A 19,686-nucleotide genomic window follows, 5' to 3' on the forward strand; every position below is an offset into this window, starting at 1 on the left:
TTTCTGAGAGAGAGAAAAACGACACCGTTGGGTGGTTCCATCTTTCTAGTGCTAGGGTTTTAGGTCTCTATTGAGTTTCCAGAGAGGATTAGGAATCGTGAAAATGGCTTCAGTGAAGAGACGCGATTTGAGTGTGAGTGGGAGCAACAGAGAAGAAGATCAACTCATAGTGACACCATTGGGTGCTGGAAATGAAGTGGGTCGTTCCTGCGTGTACATGTCCTACAAGGGCAAGACCGTCTTGTTCGATTGCGGGATCCACCCTGCTTACTCCGGCATGGCGGCGCTGCCTTACTTCGACGAGATCGATCCTTCAACGGTGGACGTGCTTCTCATCACTCACTTCCACTTGGACCATGCTGCTTCCTTGCCTTATTTCCTCGAGAAGACCACTTTCCGTGGCAGAGTTTTCATGACCTACGCTACCAAGGCCATTTACAAGCTCCTCTTGTCTGATTTTGTCAAAGTCAGCAAGGTTTCTGTTGAAGACATGCTCTTTGATGAACAGGACATTAATCGCTCCATGGATAAAATTGAGGTTTCACTCACAGCAATGCAATCCTACTTTGTTTTTTATTTCTTATTTGATAGTTTCACCTTAGTGACTGATATATTTATATGATGAATGTCTGCAATGTTTGGGTGTCTAAGTATCATTAGTGTAGAATAAAACTGCTCTAATTGATATTCGTACTTCGTAGTGGAAACAGGCTTTTAGCACACACTTTCGGATTAAAAGCAAACAAAACGAATTGAGATGAAAATCTGGTCATGTAACACAATTTGTATTCAATGGCACACTATAATCTATATAAGTTTACCTGTCTATACTAGTCCAAACCTATGTCCATTATATTATGTTCCGAGTTTTGACACTCTAAATTTCATTATGGAAAATGTTTTTTACACACCCATTTCGGTTTAGGGGTTTAGGGCCGAATTAAAATGAGAGAGATAAGAGAAAAGTAATGTGTATTTGGGGTCTCTGCTAACAAAACAGTAATTGCTGAATGCAGGTTATTGATTTCCATCAAACATTAGAAGTAAACGGTATTCGATTCTGGTGTTATACTGCAGGCCACGTCCTTGGTGCTGCCATGTTCATGGTTGACATTGCAGGTGTTCGAGTGTTATACACTGGAGACTATTCACGGGAGGAAGACCGACATCTCCGTGCTGCTGAGACCCCGCAGTTCTCTCCGGATGTATGTATTATAGAGTCCACCTATGGTGTGCAGCACCACCAGCCTCGGCACACTCGAGAAAAACGCTTCACTGATGTTATTCACTCCACCATTTCCCAAGGGGGTCGTGTGTTGATTCCAGCATTTGCACTTGGTCGTGCGCAGGAGCTGCTCTTGATTCTTGATGAGTACTGGGCAAATCATCCAGAGCTTCAGAACATACCCATCTATTATGCTTCTCCTCTGGCCAAAAAATGTTTGACTGTGTATGAGACGTACACCCTTTCCATGAATGACAGGATCCAGAATGCAAAGTCAAATCCCTTTTCCTTCAAGCATGTATCAGCTTTGAGTAGCATTGATGTTTTCAAAGATGTAGGACCGTCTGTGGTCATGGCCAGCCCTGGTGGACTTCAGAGCGGGTTGTCGCGGCAATTGTTTGATATGTGGTGCTCAGATAAAAAAAATTCTTGTGTTATACCAGGGTATGTTGTTGAAGGGACACTGGCAAAAACCATCATCAATGAACCCAAGGAAGTTACTCTCATGAATGGACTCACTGCACCTCTCAACATGCAGGTGCACTACATTTCCTTTTCTGCTCACGCTGACTCTGCTCAAACAAGTGCGTTTTTGGAAGAGCTCAATCCTCCTAACATAATTCTCGTCCACGGGGAAGCTAATGAGATGGGGAGGCTTAAACAGAAGCTCATGACTCAATTTGCTGATCGTAACACTAAAATCCTCACTCCAAAGAATTGTCAGTCTGTTGAAATGTATTTCAATTCACAGAAAATGGCGAAAACCATTGGGAAGCTGGCTGAAAAAACACCGGAAGTTGGCGAAACTGTCAGTGGTTTGCTGGTAAAGAAAGGCTTCACATATCAGATTATGGCACCTGATGATCTCCATGTCTTTTCACAGCTGTCAACAGCAAACGTTACTCAGAGAATTACCATTCCCCATTCAGGTGCCTTTAGTATCATTCAACATAGGCTCAAGCAGATATATGAGAGTGTGGAGCCGTCAGTGGATGAAGAATCTGGAGTTCCAACATTGCTTGTTCATGAGCGCGTGACAGTGAAGCATGAGTCTGAGAAGCATATCTCCTTGCATTGGCCATCAGACCCCATTAGTGACATGGTATCAGATTCAGTTGTTGCTCTAATTTTGAACATGAACCGTGATGTCCCAAAAATAATGGATGAGGCGGATGCCATAAAACTTGAGGAAGAGAATGAGAAAAAGGCAGAGAAGGTTATGCATGCCCTCCTCGTTTCACTCTTTGGAGATGTGAAGGTAGGAGAAAACGGCAAGTTGATAATTAACATTGATGGGAATGTGGCAGAGCTCAACAAAGAGAGTGGGGAAGTTGAGAGTGAAAATGAAGGCCTTAAGGAAAGAGTGAAAACAGCATTCCGGCGTATTCAAAGTTCTGTGAAGCCTATTCCTCTCTCTGCATCTTAGTTCTTTCCTCTCATCATATGCTGTCTTACAAAATGGTGGAATGCAAGTGCTTGTGATGAGGAAGACTATTTTCCATGCTTCACGCTAACTTGATACAGTTGTGATAACATGTAGTTACTTTCCCTTAAATATGAAATGGCACTACATTCTTCTGTGTTCTTATTTTTTTAATTCGTCAAATGTGTAACAGTTTTAATGTGTAACAGTTTTATCTGAACTTATTTTCTGTTTTAATATTGAGATATTGAAAAGATCATATTACTCGCCTTGAGTCAGAGGTGCAAACCATATAAGCTTGTTGTGCACATTTTAAGCTCGTTGAGGTTTTTTTATTTTGCATGTTTGCCCTCCGGAGGTTGCAGCCTTTAGTGGGAGTAGGCTCTTCCTTTTTATTCAATTTTCATTTATTTTTTTAAAAGAGTTAAATATGTTCAGTATATTTTTTTTTAGGCTTAATACATCAGAAGGTCTCTGAAATTGTAAAGGGAATCAGTTCCAGGGTCTGTAAAATTTTTACATCAAATTGGGTCCTTAAGAATTTTTTTTTAATTCAATTAAGGACAAAGTGTGTCTGATGCTGAAGTGACTTCAATTTTAGCCTACTCAGCTTTTCAACGTGGCATTTGGAATTATTTTTTAATTGAAAAATTTTAAAACTTAATTTTTTAATTCCAAATCCTCTCAAATTAACCCCAAATCATCTTCATCAAAACCAAACTCATGTTAATTTTCATTAACCTAATAAAACCCACCATTGTGTTCAACCCCAAACTAGAACAGGATTCTAAAAAGAAAAAAAAAAAAACAAATCTGGGATAGAACAATATTCTTCAGCCTTCTTCAACCTCCTACCTAGCTCCATCTCTCCTTCAATCTCTGATACGTCTCCCTCTCTCACTCCTCCATTGAACCTCATCTCATCTCCTTCACAAGCCATCACTCAACAACCACATAAACCCCATTCATTTTTTAGAAAGCTGAATGTATTTCCATGAAACCCAGTGCATAACAAACCTCTCACTTCACCATCAAAGCAAGAACAACCCTCAAGCCTTTCCTCCGCAACCAGCTGCTACCAAAATCAAAAACTACCATTGAATCTCTACACCCACATCACACAGCAGCTACACACACCCGACCAAAACCCCACTCGTTGATTCGAACCACCCACCTTTCACAATCTCCATTTCAACCACCATAAAGCCTCACAGCAGCCAAATCCAACACTACCCTCAAACCGTACCAAACCCAAAACCGTACCAAACCCCACCAATATCCAATTTCTTGTTCTTGGTGATGGAGGAGGAAGGAGAGCTTGGTTTCTTGTCTGGGTTCAATTTGGGAATGGGGAAGATTTGTAATTGGGTTCAATTTGGGGATGAAAGGGTTTAATTATGTATTGGTTATAATTAGATTATTATGTTAGTTTATTATTTAGATTATTAGATTGTTTAGTTAAGGGATTATTAGATTAGGTTTTTATTTTTTGTTTATGATTAAATAATTGAGTTGGAATTATTATTTTTTTAATTTTTAATTAAAAAAAAATTATAAAAGCCACGTGTAATTGATGACTAGGATAAAATTGAGGTCTGGCAGCATTTGGCCTTAATTGAATTAAAAAAAATTTCTTAGTGACCCAATTTGATGCGAAAATTTTACAGGCCCTAGAACTGATTCCCTTTACAATTTCAGAAGCCTTCTGATGTATTAAGCTTTTTTTTTTTAAAATAGAGGTGAATTAGGTTTGGTAAAAGAATTCGTAGCGTTCAGTATAACATAAATGAAATGTGTGAAATTAGTTCATTTTATCGCTGCTTTTGGGCACTAGTGCGGTTGGTAACCCCACAAAATATATTAGTGGTGGTTTGAACTACCAAAAAATGCATCGCATGGATTTACTTCACCTACTTCATTAATATTGGGGGCGTAAAAGCTTTGAAATGTTTTTGGACGGTCCAAAATCTAATTCAATTCTACTTTACATGAACTAAAAACATATTTAACCCTTTTAAATATGATTAAATTTTGGCACAAAGTTTGCAAGCAAACAAAATTTTAATTCAATCAATTCGGATGATATATTAGTTCAACACTCCGTCTATTAAACAAGTGGTTGCGTGATCCCAAGTCCCAACTCTCATAAATGAAAATAGCTCCTTAGGCAACTCCTTATTACTTAGTGCATTCACAGTGAGGAGGAGGATTACCCTCAGTTATTGGCCTTGACCTTAATGATTTTGGTGTGTCCCCCCTTCCCCTCCCCTCATTAAGCGCAAAATCAAGAGTTCTAATTCTGTTTACCTTAATGTTTTTGGTGAGTTCCCCTCCCCCAATCAAGAGTTCTAATTCTGTTTACCTTAATGTTTTTGGTGAGTTCCCCTCCCCCTAACTTGGATTCCATACATGATTAATTCCCGTAACTCTCTACTATGGTTGGTGTCATGTTTGTAAAAAGAATTCAAGTATGTAGACAAAAAAAGAGTTAATGATTGGTAAATCACTTGAGTCTGAAAGAGATAGAGAGGAAAAAAAAAATCCACTTGTTTTGGTTTAACTTGTGCTCAGGATCCCATTGAGTAAAAGCCACAACTTGCAGCTTATCGTTTAGAAGTGATTCTGCTTTCTTGTGATATCAAAAACTTGTACTGCTACGGTAAGATTTATAAATTGGAAAAATAAAATAGTAGTTTGATACGTTTTGATCTAAAACAATGTTTGCCTCATAATCAATACTTATACTAAGATCATACTGCGGTCGGTATCAAGTCAGAAATGTAATAATATAAGAAAAACATGAAATTACATACCCATCAGATTGAAACAACCTGCTATGGATATGAAATTAGTAGCTACTTCATATTTTAGGTTGAAACTCTAAAGAAAAATTGTAGTAAAATCTAAAAAGCAGAAGGCAAAAATACTCCAGTCTCATACTCTGAGTGAGACCTGAATGTGTTCATAAATTCTTCAACCAATCTATTGCAGATTAAACTGCACCTTTCTTATTCCTGAAACTCTCCTTCATCGCGGTAAATTTTTTCTTGCACTGATTCACAGTCTTCCCAGGTACAGCTGCTGCTACCCGTTCCCATCTCTGGCTAGCTTCCTTTGGAAAGGCTTTTAAAGCTTGAACAAGTGCTCTTTCCTGCACTGCAGACCATATGTCTTGATCTGAACTAGAGGAAGAAACTCCATTTGCAGCAACAGCAGTAGAGTTCTGATCATCTGTACTTTTGCCTTGGGAATCTTCCAAGTTGTCTTTTTTTGAGGAAGCATCACTATTTTCAGGCTTTCCAGTCTCAGGATTTGTTGGTGCCCCTTCCACTTCTTCTCTGGTTGTCAGCGGAGATGCAATTGACACGGCAGGTTTCCTTTTCTCAAGAAAAGCGTCAAAAGCTTTGGATGAATCAGGCTTCTGGAGGAGAACAGTTTTAGTTGCCTTCATAATTTCATCAACTGATCTTCCAGTACCAATGTATTCTGAGATAACCTCCCATCTCCGAGAAGTTCCTTTGGGATATTTTTGCATTCCTTTCCTCAAAAGCTCAATCTCTTCTTTGCTCCAAGGTTTCTCCCGCTTCTCAGTCTTGCTTTTTGAACCCCTGCTGCCATTAGCCTTGATAGAACCATTTTGTTGAATAGTTTTCTCATATTTCACATCAGCCATGCCTTCCTTACAACTCAGTGCATCTCTTATAACTTCTGCTTGCTCTAACTCCTTTCTGTCTTCCATTTTCTCACACAAACCCCTCAAGTGCTCAATATCAAGCGACATGCAAAGCTTTTCGACATCATCTTCAGAAATTTCCAGTAAATGCTGTGACAGGATAGGTCCTGAGAGAGTTCGAAGGCGTGCTCGTTCCTTCCGCAACAGCTTTTTCTCCTTCTCCTTCACCTTCTTCTGTTGTGAAGCAGCTTCTGCAGCTTGTCTATCTTCCTCTTCTTTTCGTCGCCTCTCCTCTTCTGCAATTCTGACTGCTTCTTCTTCCTGCAACTTCTTTTCCAGGAACTTAGCCTCCTTTTTCCTTTGCTTCTCAGCTTTTTGCAATTCCTTTCTTCTCAATATTCTGGGGTCTCTCTTATAAGCATTATCAACAAGTGTGCGTACCCTTGCATACTCTTCCTTCCTAGCCTTTTCAGACAGTTTTGCATTCTGCCTTTCCATCCACCTCCTATGGTCTCGAGATTCAGCTTGCTCAAGATCAAACTCTTCATCATGGGGAAACTCCCTCCAGCTTTTGAAGGAGTACCAAAAATCATAGAAAGTATCAACTTCTTTCAATGGAGTATTATCATCACCCAGTGATGGAACTGACTGGTTAACTGACCACCGCCCATTCCTCATAAAAGCAGGGCCAAACACCTTGAAGAAGTCTTGTGGAGCACAGTCTGTGGGGATTTCATCATCAAACTCATCAGTAGAATCATAAATTCTTCTCTTCAGAGGATCAACCAACACTTCATATGCTTCTTGGATTGCCTTGAAGTGAGTTTCTATTTCATCCTTCTTTGCCTGCTTCGCAGCTTCAGTTTCCTCAGCGAGAAGAAGAGAAGCCTGTTTGTCAGGATGAAACCTCAAGGCAGTTTCACGATAGCTTTTACGTATTTGATCCTCTGTAGCAAGATACCTTAGATGGCTCAGACCCAATAATGCATAGTGATCTTGCTGCTTGTCTCCAGACCCAGATTTCTTCTTGCTCTTGCTGCTATAAGAATCAGATGGAAGGTATGTCTGTTCCTTATCATCAGCTACTTTTTTATTATCAGCTTCTTTATTATCTTCCTGGACACCACGGAGCTTGAGTGCGACAGAATGGAAAGAGTGACCTGCAGGTTCATATTTTTTCAAGGCCTTGATAGGAAGACAGTTCGAAGAAACATAAATCGGCTGCCCATCTACAATTTCTGGCGAGTAAGCAATAAGAAGAGATTTCCTATGTACAGCCATAACAGCGGCCAACAGAACAGGAGATAAGTTAATAGTCGATATCCAGGAAAAGCTTAATTCAATTACTCCCCTCCAATTTAACTCTCGCAACTTGAGCCTGCATTCCAGAAACAATTTCAATCAGATAATTTCATAACATAATAAAAATCATTATTTTTATAGAAAAATGATAGTTATTAGAGACGTAAAGAGGGGAAGCACAGCTAGGAAGATGAGGACAGATTATCAGAACAAGTAAGTCCAAAAAAGTGAAACAAAAGCTAAGAATGCAAAAGGGATTCCCAATAACACTGCATTCTTACGATAGTAACTTCCCTGAAGTAACCATGAACAGATTAACAGAATACCAAAGAGAAGCATATTTAACACTGGATATATTACTTGCCTCAAACCCAAACAGAAATTAAAAATGGAGCCTCATAAACCATTAAAAAACTGTTCCAGGATAGATTGCCACACCCACTGCTCCTCTGTGAAGAGCCCAAAATAATTGTTTCATGTAAAAGTAGTCATCTTACAATGCAAAAGAGAACAGAAAAATTGGCACACTATCTCTGAGTCTGAGTTAGATCTCCAGTTCTCCGTAAATCATACATATTAGGAGAAAGAGAAAAGTGAGGCCTAAATTCTACAACAGGTCATTCAATTATATTTATCCGCTATGTGATGTGGTTCAAACAATAGAATGTGTGGTTCAAACAATAGAGTGGACCATTGAGGAAGCTTGACGGGTGGCATTGGGGACTATGGAAAAAAGTATGGAAGCTATAATAAAAATATAATGCACACACAAAAAAATATACAGAAAACTGCAGCATATAACTAAATAAAAAATAATGAATGACCTATATGAAGGAGAACAAAATATAACAAATGAAATTCAAGAAAAAGTATGAACCCTGAGCCAGTGATGAAAGAGAACAAAAACACAATACAGTAAATAAATAGGAGAGAAAAGAGAATGAAAATTAGAAAGATAAACATAGGGTTAACTAAAATGAGAAGGGGGTACAAATAATAACTAATCAATTAAATTATTGCACACCTTAGGGTTAACGCATACAGTGAGTACACAAAACTGTAAGACAATAAGGCAGTGTTTCAGGAACAGTATTGTGTCTGATAGCAATCTATGTGCATATAATATATGACGTTGTTGATAGAGAAAAATTCAACAAAAATACCACACGATAAGCAAAAATAGTTTAGTTGAAGATGGTATTTAACATAGATTGAAGGATTTGACTTGCCTAGATGCCAACACAGAAGAATAAATATAAACGCATTAACGACATGGAGTTAGAAAAACACAGATTGAATCACATAATCAGGAAAACCCCAATAAGGGTTTGAAATAGAGAAACATGAAGGTTAGATGTTTACTTAGCTCTTACAAGAGAAGAGAATCAACAATAGAGATCAAGATTGGATGCAAGACATGAATGATGAATAAAAGAGATTCGAAGTGTTTGTTACCAAGACAAGACAAGAAGAGAACACGGAGTTGCGAGCGAAGCCGTCTTTCGAGTTTGGAGAGCAAAATGAGCTTCGCAGTATTTGGGGCTTTGCTTTTATATGGGACACCAACCACTGCCCTATCTTTTACTTGTTCGTGTCTCTGCTGTTTGGAAAACAAACAAAAAAACAATATGTTTAATTAAAAATAAAATCCCTTTAAATTTTATTTTTATCTCTTTTTCATTTGTTTATCATATTTTCTTTCTATCAATTTCCTCCGTTCACATTTTTTCCACTCAAAATAATGTGTCAACAAAACTAATACTTTTACTATAATTTATGTGTAATTTTATTTCTCTAAAAAAATTATTTACTTTGAAAAGTTATATATAATTTGTAACTTTGATTATTAAAGGGTTTCAAAAACAAACTTTGATTATTAAAGGAGTCGTTAGTGAGGTAAAAGAGGTTCAAATGATTTTTATATTATTTTAAAACGATTCAAGTATGGCTAAAATCACAAAAAATGGCTTACTACAACCACTATTATTATTGCCATAAAGGAACGTCCACCACTATCGCCGCCACAATTACTGCCACCACCCTCTTCGACCACCACCACTACATAACATCTACCCTCCACAACCATCATTAACACCACCACTACCACCATCGTTGCCGCAGCCATCAAGTAACTTCCACAATCGCTACCACTAGTCCACTACTACACTCACTATACTAGACAAAGTGGAAATAATGTTGGTAGACGGTGCTTTATAACGGCGATAACTATTATGAATCTACACATTAACATTTATTTAAAATTGAAAAAAAATTAATATAAAATTGAAGTATATTTGCCATGTTTTGACATTCAAATCCATATTACGGTTTAAACACTAGTTTGTTTTCTATATTTTGGTCTATAATTATACATGACTGCTTCATGATTTCATTATTTAATTTTCTTATCTGGTTGATACTCGAAACTTTGATAGAAATGAATTATTTGTAACATTAACAAAAAGCCTTTATGTTTCATTACTGATGACCAAAATATGCTATTTTTCTTTGACACAAACATGTTATTGAAAACTAGCATGTGGTTTAAAGAAAGTTCAAGATTTGGAAAAACCTAAAATCTAAGCATCAATCAAATTTAAGACCTACGAGATTGTTGCAAGAACTAATTTGGTTCATAAAAGTCAATACAAACCTCAAAATACAATTTGAGACTAGTGAATAGTAGTCCACATTAACATCATGTTGCAAAGTGACAAACTAATAAAATGCTCAGAGCCACAAATCTTGCAAAATGCTTTCAACGCTCTAAAAGAAATCTCTGTCCATTGATTCTTCAACGAGAAAAAAATTAGCAGGTATAAAGCATTTGCCCGGAATTCAGTTCCAATTGCCAATTGAAAAATCTCCGACTAGTGATTGCAGATATTTTGATAACCTACTGTCAGATATTTACACTCAGACTTGTAATTGTTAACACTCAACTTCCTAGTAACTTCTAAGAAGAGCATAAATCTTGTCATGTTCAGGATGAGAAGTATCTCCTGCTCGAGATTCTGCACTTGGTTCAATTGGTATCTTTTCAATGAATTAAAAGGCTTCATCAAGATTCCCAATACTACCAATCATGTCTACTACACTTGCAAAATGAGCCTTAGATGGTACAATTCCATAATCCTTGCTCATGGATTCAAAGTGCAGCATTCCCTCATCAAAATATCCCAGAATACTACAAGCAGCAAAAACCCCAATGAACATCTGGCCATCAGGTTTCAGTCCCAATTTTTTAAATTGAGTAAATAGATCAACTGAGTCTTGTGCAAACCCATTGTTAGCAAGCTGCGTTATCATGGTATCCCAAGTAGCCAAATTGCGTATTATCGAACACCTTGACTGCATCATCTAGAGAACCGCAAAGAAAATACATCTCCAATATGCTATTGTAGGTGCTAACTTGTAGAGGTGACAGATGTTGCAAAACATGTCTGTGTACAGTTTTAGCCTCTTCAAGAGATTTAGCTACTGCACACTGGCGCATCAATTGCAAATATGGAGGCAAATCCACAGGAATATGAAGCTTTGCCAACAATTCCAAAACTGAAAATGGCACCTTTGAGCAGTAGCAGTGCAAAAAGTCCTTATTGTGTTAAGGGCTTTGACAGAATCCACAATCATGCATTTGGAGAACTGCCTCAAAAGAGAATTAATTGTAACTAGTGAAGCACTCCGAGAAGACATAATTAATCTGAGAAAAGACAAATTGGAATGAATAAATAAATAATTAATATTATGGTAGGGGAGAAAAACAAGCAGATCACTCAAGACTCATGTAACAGTTATTCATGATATTAGCTAAAAAGATTTATAGTGTTAGAAAGAAAGAAGTAACATTGTAAATGCATCAGCACTAGTTAAAAAGTGAGCTAATAACCTAATTATATCTGCTGGTATATAGTGTAACCTATATGTATACGGCCAATGGCCATGCCCTTTCATATAAAAAAGGAGGCTAGGTTGGACTCATGCAAGTCAATCAGTGAACAACACAAGGATTAGGATGAGGAAAATGAATGAATGAATGAATGAATGGCATGATATGTCCGATGAAGGAGAATTTAAACTTTACCAAGTAAAGAATGAAGGGAGGAGTGGTGAAAGGGTGAAGCCAACTTTGGAGCGGACAAGAAAATACAAACAGAGTTCCCTCCTAGACCCTAGTATTTCTGGACTTTATTTTATATGGGGCACCACACCAATAACGCCCTATCTTATATTTATTTACGCTTTTTATTCATTTAAAAATATGTTCTTATTATTATACACAAATAAAATTGAGTCAAATCTCTTTAAAAAAAATAAAATTGAGTCAAATCATATGGGTTGGGTTGTTCAGGGATCAATTCACCATTTTCTATCTCTTCCCCCTCTTCCTCTTCTCCCATATTTCAAACTCAAAAATGCATTCCCTCATCCTCACTTCATCTTCTTCTTCACCTAGAATCCCACACTTTAAAACTCTAATCACCCTCATGATGAAAGACTCAAAATTTTGGCGAATTTAAATCAGTTTTAGTCCTTCAAACTCTCGTCACCCTCACATTTAAAGAATCATTCAAGCAACTTTTAAATAAATGACTCAAACTTACTTTTAAAAATAATGTGAAATCCGGTCAACAAATGAGTGTTTGGATAAACTTTGGGGGGAATATAAATCAGCTTTTACTAAATGCAACCCCTCACATCGGTTGAATTTTATGACTCGAAATATGTGCACTGTGCATTAGCCCTCTCACCAAGGGAGAAAAAATGATAGGGTCGTTACTCTGGGATTTGATGGACGTTTAGTTGGTGCAAACAATTCCACGACTACATACGTCAAGTGATGATGTATGCAAACAAATGTCACAATTTTTGGCTAAAAAATCATATGAACAACTAGTTATTTGATGCTAAAATATGAAATGCTAAACTTTGATCCTTCCTAGTAAATTTTTAGAACAGTATTACTAGCAGTAACAACACTGAGATGAAAACTATGAAAGGTCTTGTTGCAGCAATAGAAGCTGTGTTGGGGAGCCTCGGGTACTCATCAGGTAATGGCATGACACATGCATCGCCATCGAATGAAATTTTTCTAGGAAAAGCCCATCCTCCTCTAAAGGTAAAGTCTCCTTGATCTTTGTGAAGTAACAACTCTGTTTGTACATTCCCATTGTCACCATGTGCAAGCAACATGTCATTGTAATATTGTAGCCCCCAAAACATCCCTGTATCATCTGAAATGTATAAACATTAATAACCAGAATAATCATTAGACCTGTAATGGAACAAGTGTTCAATCAACAAGAGGTGTCGGCTTATTATATTCATCAATGGAAGTTGAAAAATGGCATTCATAGAGTAACTTACTGAGATTTCCATAACTTGGCAGTGACTCGTAGTTGAAACTGAAAACTTGGGTTATATTTCTCAAGTTGGGATGTAACACCACCAAATTCCAATGGGAATAGTTTCTGACAAAATTAAGGTTTGTGATTGTGATCTTGACCCGCCAATACTCTTTATAACTTTGCTTCACATGCCAGTGAACACGAATGGGGCACATGTGATTTGTACACTGCACTACTGGTGCTGGTGATTTTGTGCCTTGTGCTCGTTGTCGCAGTTCCAACAGTGAAGATCCATCAGAACTGAAAATTTTCAAGAACAGTACTATTTAGCAAGAAAGCTAGAATAATACTCTTAGCATCTTGGGATCAGCTTGATTTTTTTTCTCAGAGAAGCTTCTCTTCAGAATTGATCCTGGCTTTAGAATCGATTATAAAAGAGTTTTCAAATATGCACTAAGTAATAACAAATTTATGCAAGCATTTTTCTCACTACAAATGTGCATACAAATGCAAACAACCAAAGACATAGAAAGATTAAGGAAAAATAAAAGTAAAATGAGAGATAGAGAAGAGATATCAGAGCTTTTCCAGATAAAACATGAAATTTATCCACCTCCTCTTTAAAAAGGAAAGAAAATCTCATCTTGCAATTGAAATTGACTCTTCTTTTTAGAAATTACTGTCTCAATAAGAAAAGAATCTGATCTAGACTAGCTAAATACAAAGATTTGAAGATAGAGAAGCAGCTTCCATGTTCCAATCACAGAGCCAAAAAGTTAACAAATTGGGAAGAAATTATACTTGGCACAATTTGCTCCTGGTAGCCCTTGGCAATTACAGCTGCATGTGCGGCAAGGAACAATTGTCGTATTGTAGAATGCTGATAAGGAGACACAACATTTTGGGGCAGGTGATGCTAGAAACTGTGAGTAGATACAGGTAACATTCCATGTCTCTACAATGAATCCACCCAAAAAAAAAAGTGTCAACAAAGCACCAGGCCAGGGTACTGAAATATACACTAACATGGAGCATTTATTTCCTTGCCGTCACTATTCAGAATCCTCAAATAGCACCAATAAGAGAGACGATAAAGCACATGTAATTTCAACAACTCCTCCAATGGAAACATTGTAAGTTGTGGTAGATTGTAATAGGAACAAAAGTTAATTACTTGTTTGTCAGTGTATGTTAACAGTATAGTGAGGAGTAATTTTAATCACATTTCAGCTAAATTAGACATGTAGCTAAGGCCTTAATGAGCCTTAGCTCACTTGGCTAGCCATAGAACTCGAATTATTTGGGATACACATGGTATGGCAATCAACATTGATATTTTCTACATGTACAATTAAACACCCGAAAAAATAGAGCAAGTTCTGCTCATAATCACTTCCATAAAAAATGTTTGCCGGCAGATAAATACAATTGGAGTGTTTGGATTGGCGGCGGCGGGTACACAATCCAAAGCACGGCAACATCAGAAGCTACACTTTGTAACTTGTCTTAAAAGTGATTATGAGCCTTTCTACTGCAAAACCAAACACACTAAACTAAATATATGGCCAAAAAGGCACACCTTTTGATTCTGAGCATTCTCATAAACAGTACTCATACAAGCAAAAGCAATATCAGCACTCACCTAAGACTTGTTGCCATCTGCGTCCATCATTGGTAAACCTAGTTGGTGGGACTTGAACTGGCATCGCACAGCTATAACCAGGAATTCCAAGTGTGAATTTTTCTGGCATGCTAAAATTGCCTCCATCAGGAAAAGAGATAGATGATTTCTGATAATTCATCAGGAAGGTAGCACCATATTTTGTAACATCTTGTGTCATGGATGTTAGGACCCCACCTTTACAGCAATTTGCAGACTGCATGTTATAAGGGGCTCCGGGCATAAGATCAATGATAGCTGGTTCCTTCTCACAACAATGGGGTTGCTTTTGTCTAAATCTGGTGCAATTCCCTTGCTCTGTAGCCTCAGCTCCCGTCATTGACCAAATCACCTCATCACCTCTCCAAGACCAACCCAATTTCCATCCGGGCTCTTCCACATGCCGGAATAATTGGAAGTTGTATATTGATACCTTCACCTGCAAACAAGTAAAGCAAAATTTAAACACAAGTGCATGGATGGAACTTTATTACTTTATCTATAAACAGGGTTCTCTATATTCAGTCAGCAGATTCTCACATTCAGGCAATTTGAGCCCTACAATGCTCAAAATGCTTTACAAGGGTGATATTCTAAGTTACTATTCCAATTCCAAGTTACTTATTACATTACATCTAATTTGAAAATGTGAATTGTTTAATTAAGATGAGACAGCTCAAAATGCTTTCTTGCGTAAATGTGTGATTTGTATGACTACAAAGAATCTAAATTCATAAGAGAAGTACTTTATCTCATCTTCTTGTTTTCTTTAATAATGTCGAAAATCCGCACCGTAGACTATTTATTTATTTATTTATTTATTTATTTATTTAATTTCATTCTAATAGGGTTTAGGATTGTGTTTGGGTGAACTTCCTTTTTCATTAAAAATAGTATTAAAGAATGGAAATTAGAAATGGTAGCTTACATCGAATGTGTCTCCGTTATCAGACAAGAAATCCCACGTGACGGTAATATTGCCAGAAGGATCCAACGTATCGTATCCATCTGCAGCATTCTGTCTCAGTCAGATTGTACCCATGAATAAATAAATAAATAAATAAATAATTGAAATTAGTTTTGAGATGCTTACGAGAGGGTGCAATATTGGAGACGATGATGATGGAGAAGAATATGAAAATCAAAATGTTATGCATCATTGTTTGATGAATGACGAGAAATGGCTTCGTATTTGATCCTTGTTAATTCACAAAACAAACAATTAAATGCAAAAAGGTTGATTGAAGAAAAAATCAAATAAAGAGGAAGGAATTAAGGCTGCATTTAAGGAGGGACTCATTCTTATGGGATTCCTAGGACTAGGAGGTGGAATTAAGGCTTCACTGTGAACAAAATTGAGAGTGAGAACTGAGAATCCAACACCATACCATAAAAAATAGGAAATAAATTGTTAAAAATAGTTACCTGAAATTAAGAAAAATGGAGCCGAGGCTGATGATGCAGATGGAACGAACGAGTGAAATCAGATCTCACAATTTGCTTTTTATGTCTGTTTTGTGGAGCATTATTTTGATTTTGTGAGTGTGAGCTGTTAATTCCATTTCTAGCAGTGCGTAAATCAAAGTGTATCTTGTATTCTTTTTCCATAAACTTTCATCAATTCTTAGCGCATTCTACGATTTCTATTTCCGGCATTTTTCTTTTTTTTATGGAATCTCAGATTGTCATGTTTTCTTTTTCTCATTTTGGAAATCACTTTGTGACCGACATGTATACAGCTAGCTTCACACTTCAACCCAAGCTTTCTGATCCGTGGAACTGGTGCAGGTATTCAACTTCAGAGCTTCTTGCAATGGCAGCAAGCAACTGAGGCACTGAGCTATATACCCAGTTTCTTTTGGATACTAGTGGATGTAAATTTAAAATATCTTTTTATTAAATATTTTGATTTTTTTTAATTGAATATGTTATACCTATGGACATATTGAATAAAATAAATTTAATAGTTAGAAAATAATTTAAATATTCAAAGATTGATGTTAAATTTTCATACTCGTGTGATAATTTTTATACTAATAAAATTTTAATTATATTATATATCTAAATCCAAAGTTTTATATTTTCCGATGTACCAAAAAATCCAAAGTTTTATCCAAATATATTTTTTATAATAAGTAATTATTAAAATAATATAAGAAACTTGATTGGTAAAAGATCTTTTTTTTTTGAAAGGATAAAAGATCTTATACTAATAAAATTATAATTATATTATCTATCTAAATCTAAAGTGATATCAAAATATTTTTTTATAATAAGTAAAAACTTGATTGGTTAAAGATCCTATTTGACTTTTCGTCTTAATTTTCATTGAACATGTAGATATTATATAACAAGAAATTAACAATTTGACAACAGTTTAAATATATATCTGATTCATGATTCATGATTTTCTAAAATATATTTATTTTTTATAGAATATGTATAGTGAATATAGATCGCAGGCTCATAACGGTAAAATGTAGTTATTTAAAATCCTAAATCGAGAGTTCAATTCTATTGAGTCACACACACACACAAGATCTATTTTAGGGCTGTGAGGGCAACCTAACACACACACAAAATCTTATTTGAATGTAAAAAAAAAAAAGATAATGACAATCAATACGTTACAAAATCAAACTTTAGGTGTAGCAATTATATGCCTTTCTTAGTTTCAAAAAAAAATTACATGCCTTTCTTTTTGTTGCCATTTATAAGTTCCAGTACTTAATTGATTTAGCATTCATGTTGCTTCTCCTTATATAAGGAGGATTTTATTAATGAAATACGATAACAACAATTGCTATTGCTAGGTAGGCCCTAACCCATGGTGATGTCGGTTACCCAAGTTATTACTTAACCATGAATATTGCCAGTGAAAACTAACTTCACATTTTTTTTATTTTTCATTAACCTCATGGATCAAAAGTTAAAATTTATATTAGGGACCTAAATCGATTATACTATATTTTACAAGAACTACGTATACAAAAATACTTATCCCTTTTATTATTATTGTTATTGATTATATATTGACTTATGAATGATATATTAAACATTTTAAATGATCTGTTATTAAATATATATATATATAATTATATATATATTTAAAATATATCAATTCCTTAAATTTTTTAGAACATCACTCAGAGTTAAGATAAGAATGAAATAGACCTAACACCCACCAATATTTGAATACAATCATTTTTCAATACAAATCCCAGTATATACTACATACTTTAGGAAATTTACATACTATTTCCTGAAAGGAAAATGTGTAAATTAAAACTGAAAACCCATCCAATTTAGATTTGATTGGATTTGAATTTAGAAGAAAACCAATTAGATAATGAGTTAAGAAAATTAAAGGATATGAATCAATTACTTACCATCCAATCTAATTCACAAATACCTGACATTCCAAAAACCTGTAACGGAATTGTTTGAATGAGGCAACTTATGATTTTCAAATTATATGACAATTGACAAGGGTTAACCCAATTTAACAAGAAAATTGATTTGACGGTGATGGTAATATTCTGGTTTAATTTAGAAGGAAAGAAATGATGCGATTTTGATGTTTGTGTTTGAACAAAAAGGCTCTGGTAGAGGCCCAAGCCCAAAAGAATGGAAGTGAAGGAATGAACCATGTGAGGCACGCATCGATCAGAGTTTAGGTTGCTGTTGAAATGGCCGCGTCGCTGTGGAGAGCTCGCGCCGCCCTCACCAATGCATTTCGCCGTTTCTCCTCCGCCGCCGCCGGTACTTTCATTATCTCCTTCCTACTGCTTTCAATTTCACATTTATTTATGCTGCTGTTTTGGCATATTTCCTGACAGAGGTTACAACCACCGTTCCTCGCGATGCGCATGAGAGCATGATGTTTTCCGATATAAACTCACAAATTGGAAGCTGCATGCCTCTGTCTTCGATGCGAATCGGGACAATCATTCACAACATCGAGATGAACCCTGGGCAAGGAGGCAAGCTCGTACGAGCAGCAGGAACCTGTGCAAAGATTTTGAAAGAACCTACTTCAGCTTACTGTTTGATCCAGCTTCCTTCAGGTGTGAAGAAGTTGATTGATTCTCGATGCAGGGCCACTGTTGGTGTGGTGTCCAATCCAACCCATGGAGATCGCAAGCTGAGGAAGGCCGGGCATAGTAGGTGGCTCGGTCGGAGGCCGGTTGTTCGAGGAGTGGCTATGAATCCTGTTGATCATCCACACGGTGGTGGTGAGGGTAGAAGCAAGAGTAGTGGCCGTTGGGGTAAAGGATCTCGCACTCCTTGGGGTAAACCAACTAAGGGTGGCTTCAAAACTGGACCCCTCAAGCGCAAAAAATAGGTAGTGTAGATGTACTTACAACATTCACTCTTTCTGGTTTCATGTTTCTAATGATTGTTCAAACTGTCACCTCTGTTCTATTTCTTGGAAAATTATATTTCTAGTTATCAAATTGATTAAGTTAAGTGATTATGGATGTTTTTGGGCTCTTGTGTCAGTAAGCTCTTATTCATGAGTTAAACTTGAGTAGGAAAATTGCCTCAGAAAAGCTTATAGGTAGGTTATAAGCTATTTTTATGAGTTGTTTCATAAGTGTTTATGTTGCTGAGATAAGCTCAAATAATTTCAAACTCTGCCTGCGTATAGGAATAAGCATTTGAAGTCTTAACTGAACTAGCACTCACTTTACACGACTCCATTGTTCACTACATCAAGTTTTCAAGACTATCTATTGCGGTTATTGATCACAAGAAAATGCATACATGTTTGGATGTTTAATACGCAGAAAGAAATGCAGGGAAATTCCTCACTTAGGAGTTTCTTTTTGTACTCACCGAACTGTTAAGCAAGCCAAAATAATGAATTTTGAATCTCCAATTCTTTTCATTCTGGAAGAATCTCAGAACACCAAGACTCCCCCATGATGAAAATTGGTGGAACTCAATTGAAACAAGGGGGAATCTTGAGCCTCCAAGTGAATGTCTTGTCTGATTGTTTGATGGGAACTAGCATTTTTTTTATACGCAGTAAACTAGCATTCTTAGATATGT

At 36.5% G+C, this 19,686-nt stretch overlaps 4 protein-coding genes across 5 annotated transcripts; 2 read left to right on the forward strand and 2 right to left on the reverse strand.

Annotated features, from left to right (window-relative positions):
• Nucleotides 1-26: 26 nt before the first annotated feature.
• Nucleotides 27-2,907, forward strand: LOC130726996 (cleavage and polyadenylation specificity factor subunit 3-I). Its single transcript, XM_057578321.1, has 2 exons — nucleotides 27-538; nucleotides 1,017-2,907. Exons 1-2 carry the CDS (start codon nucleotides 104-106, stop codon nucleotides 2,649-2,651), a joined length of 2,070 nt encoding a protein of 689 aa, XP_057434304.1. The 5' UTR covers nucleotides 27-103; the 3' UTR covers nucleotides 2,652-2,907.
• A 2,504-nt stretch (nucleotides 2,908-5,411) lies between these two features.
• On the reverse strand, nucleotides 5,412-9,217 carry LOC130722706 (uncharacterized). The gene is made up of 2 exons (XM_057573527.1): nucleotides 9,079-9,217; nucleotides 5,412-7,699 (listed from the first exon to the last, which is right to left on the reverse strand). Exon 2 carries the CDS (start codon nucleotides 7,600-7,602, stop codon nucleotides 5,641-5,643), a length of 1,962 nt encoding a protein of 653 aa, XP_057429510.1. The 5' UTR covers nucleotides 7,603-7,699; nucleotides 9,079-9,217; the 3' UTR covers nucleotides 5,412-5,640.
• A 3,311-nt stretch (nucleotides 9,218-12,528) lies between these two features.
• LOC130721915 (COBRA-like protein 1) lies at nucleotides 12,529-16,387 on the reverse strand. 2 transcript variants are annotated; one of them, XM_057572502.1, is made up of 8 exons: nucleotides 16,057-16,387; nucleotides 15,725-15,829; nucleotides 15,560-15,639; nucleotides 14,830-15,070; nucleotides 14,614-14,715; nucleotides 13,773-13,926; nucleotides 12,991-13,271; nucleotides 12,529-12,857 (listed from the first exon to the last, which is right to left on the reverse strand). In XM_057572502.1, exons 2-8 carry the CDS (start codon nucleotides 15,789-15,791, stop codon nucleotides 12,574-12,576), a joined length of 1,209 nt encoding a protein of 402 aa, XP_057428485.1. In that variant the 5' UTR covers nucleotides 15,792-15,829; nucleotides 16,057-16,387; the 3' UTR covers nucleotides 12,529-12,573. The 2 variants fall into 2 exon arrangements, with proteins under 2 accessions (XP_057428485.1, XP_057428484.1); XM_057572501.1 differs by having other exon boundaries at nucleotides 14,614-15,070; nucleotides 16,057-16,386.
• Nucleotides 16,388-18,234: 1,847 nt separating this feature from the next.
• Nucleotides 18,235-19,108, forward strand: LOC130726649 (60S ribosomal protein L2, mitochondrial). The gene is made up of 2 exons (XM_057577953.1): nucleotides 18,235-18,393; nucleotides 18,471-19,108. The coding sequence occupies exons 1-2, from the start codon at nucleotides 18,321-18,323 to the stop codon at nucleotides 18,974-18,976; spliced, it is 579 nt and encodes a 192-aa protein (XP_057433936.1). The 5' UTR covers nucleotides 18,235-18,320; the 3' UTR covers nucleotides 18,977-19,108.
• The last annotated feature ends 578 nt before the right edge of the window (nucleotides 19,109-19,686 follow it).

The sequence above is a fragment of the Lotus japonicus genome, chromosome 6 (assembly GCF_012489685.1).
Source record: "Lotus japonicus ecotype B-129 chromosome 6, LjGifu_v1.2".
NCBI classification, from domain to species: Eukaryota; Viridiplantae; Streptophyta; class Magnoliopsida; order Fabales; family Fabaceae; genus Lotus; species Lotus japonicus.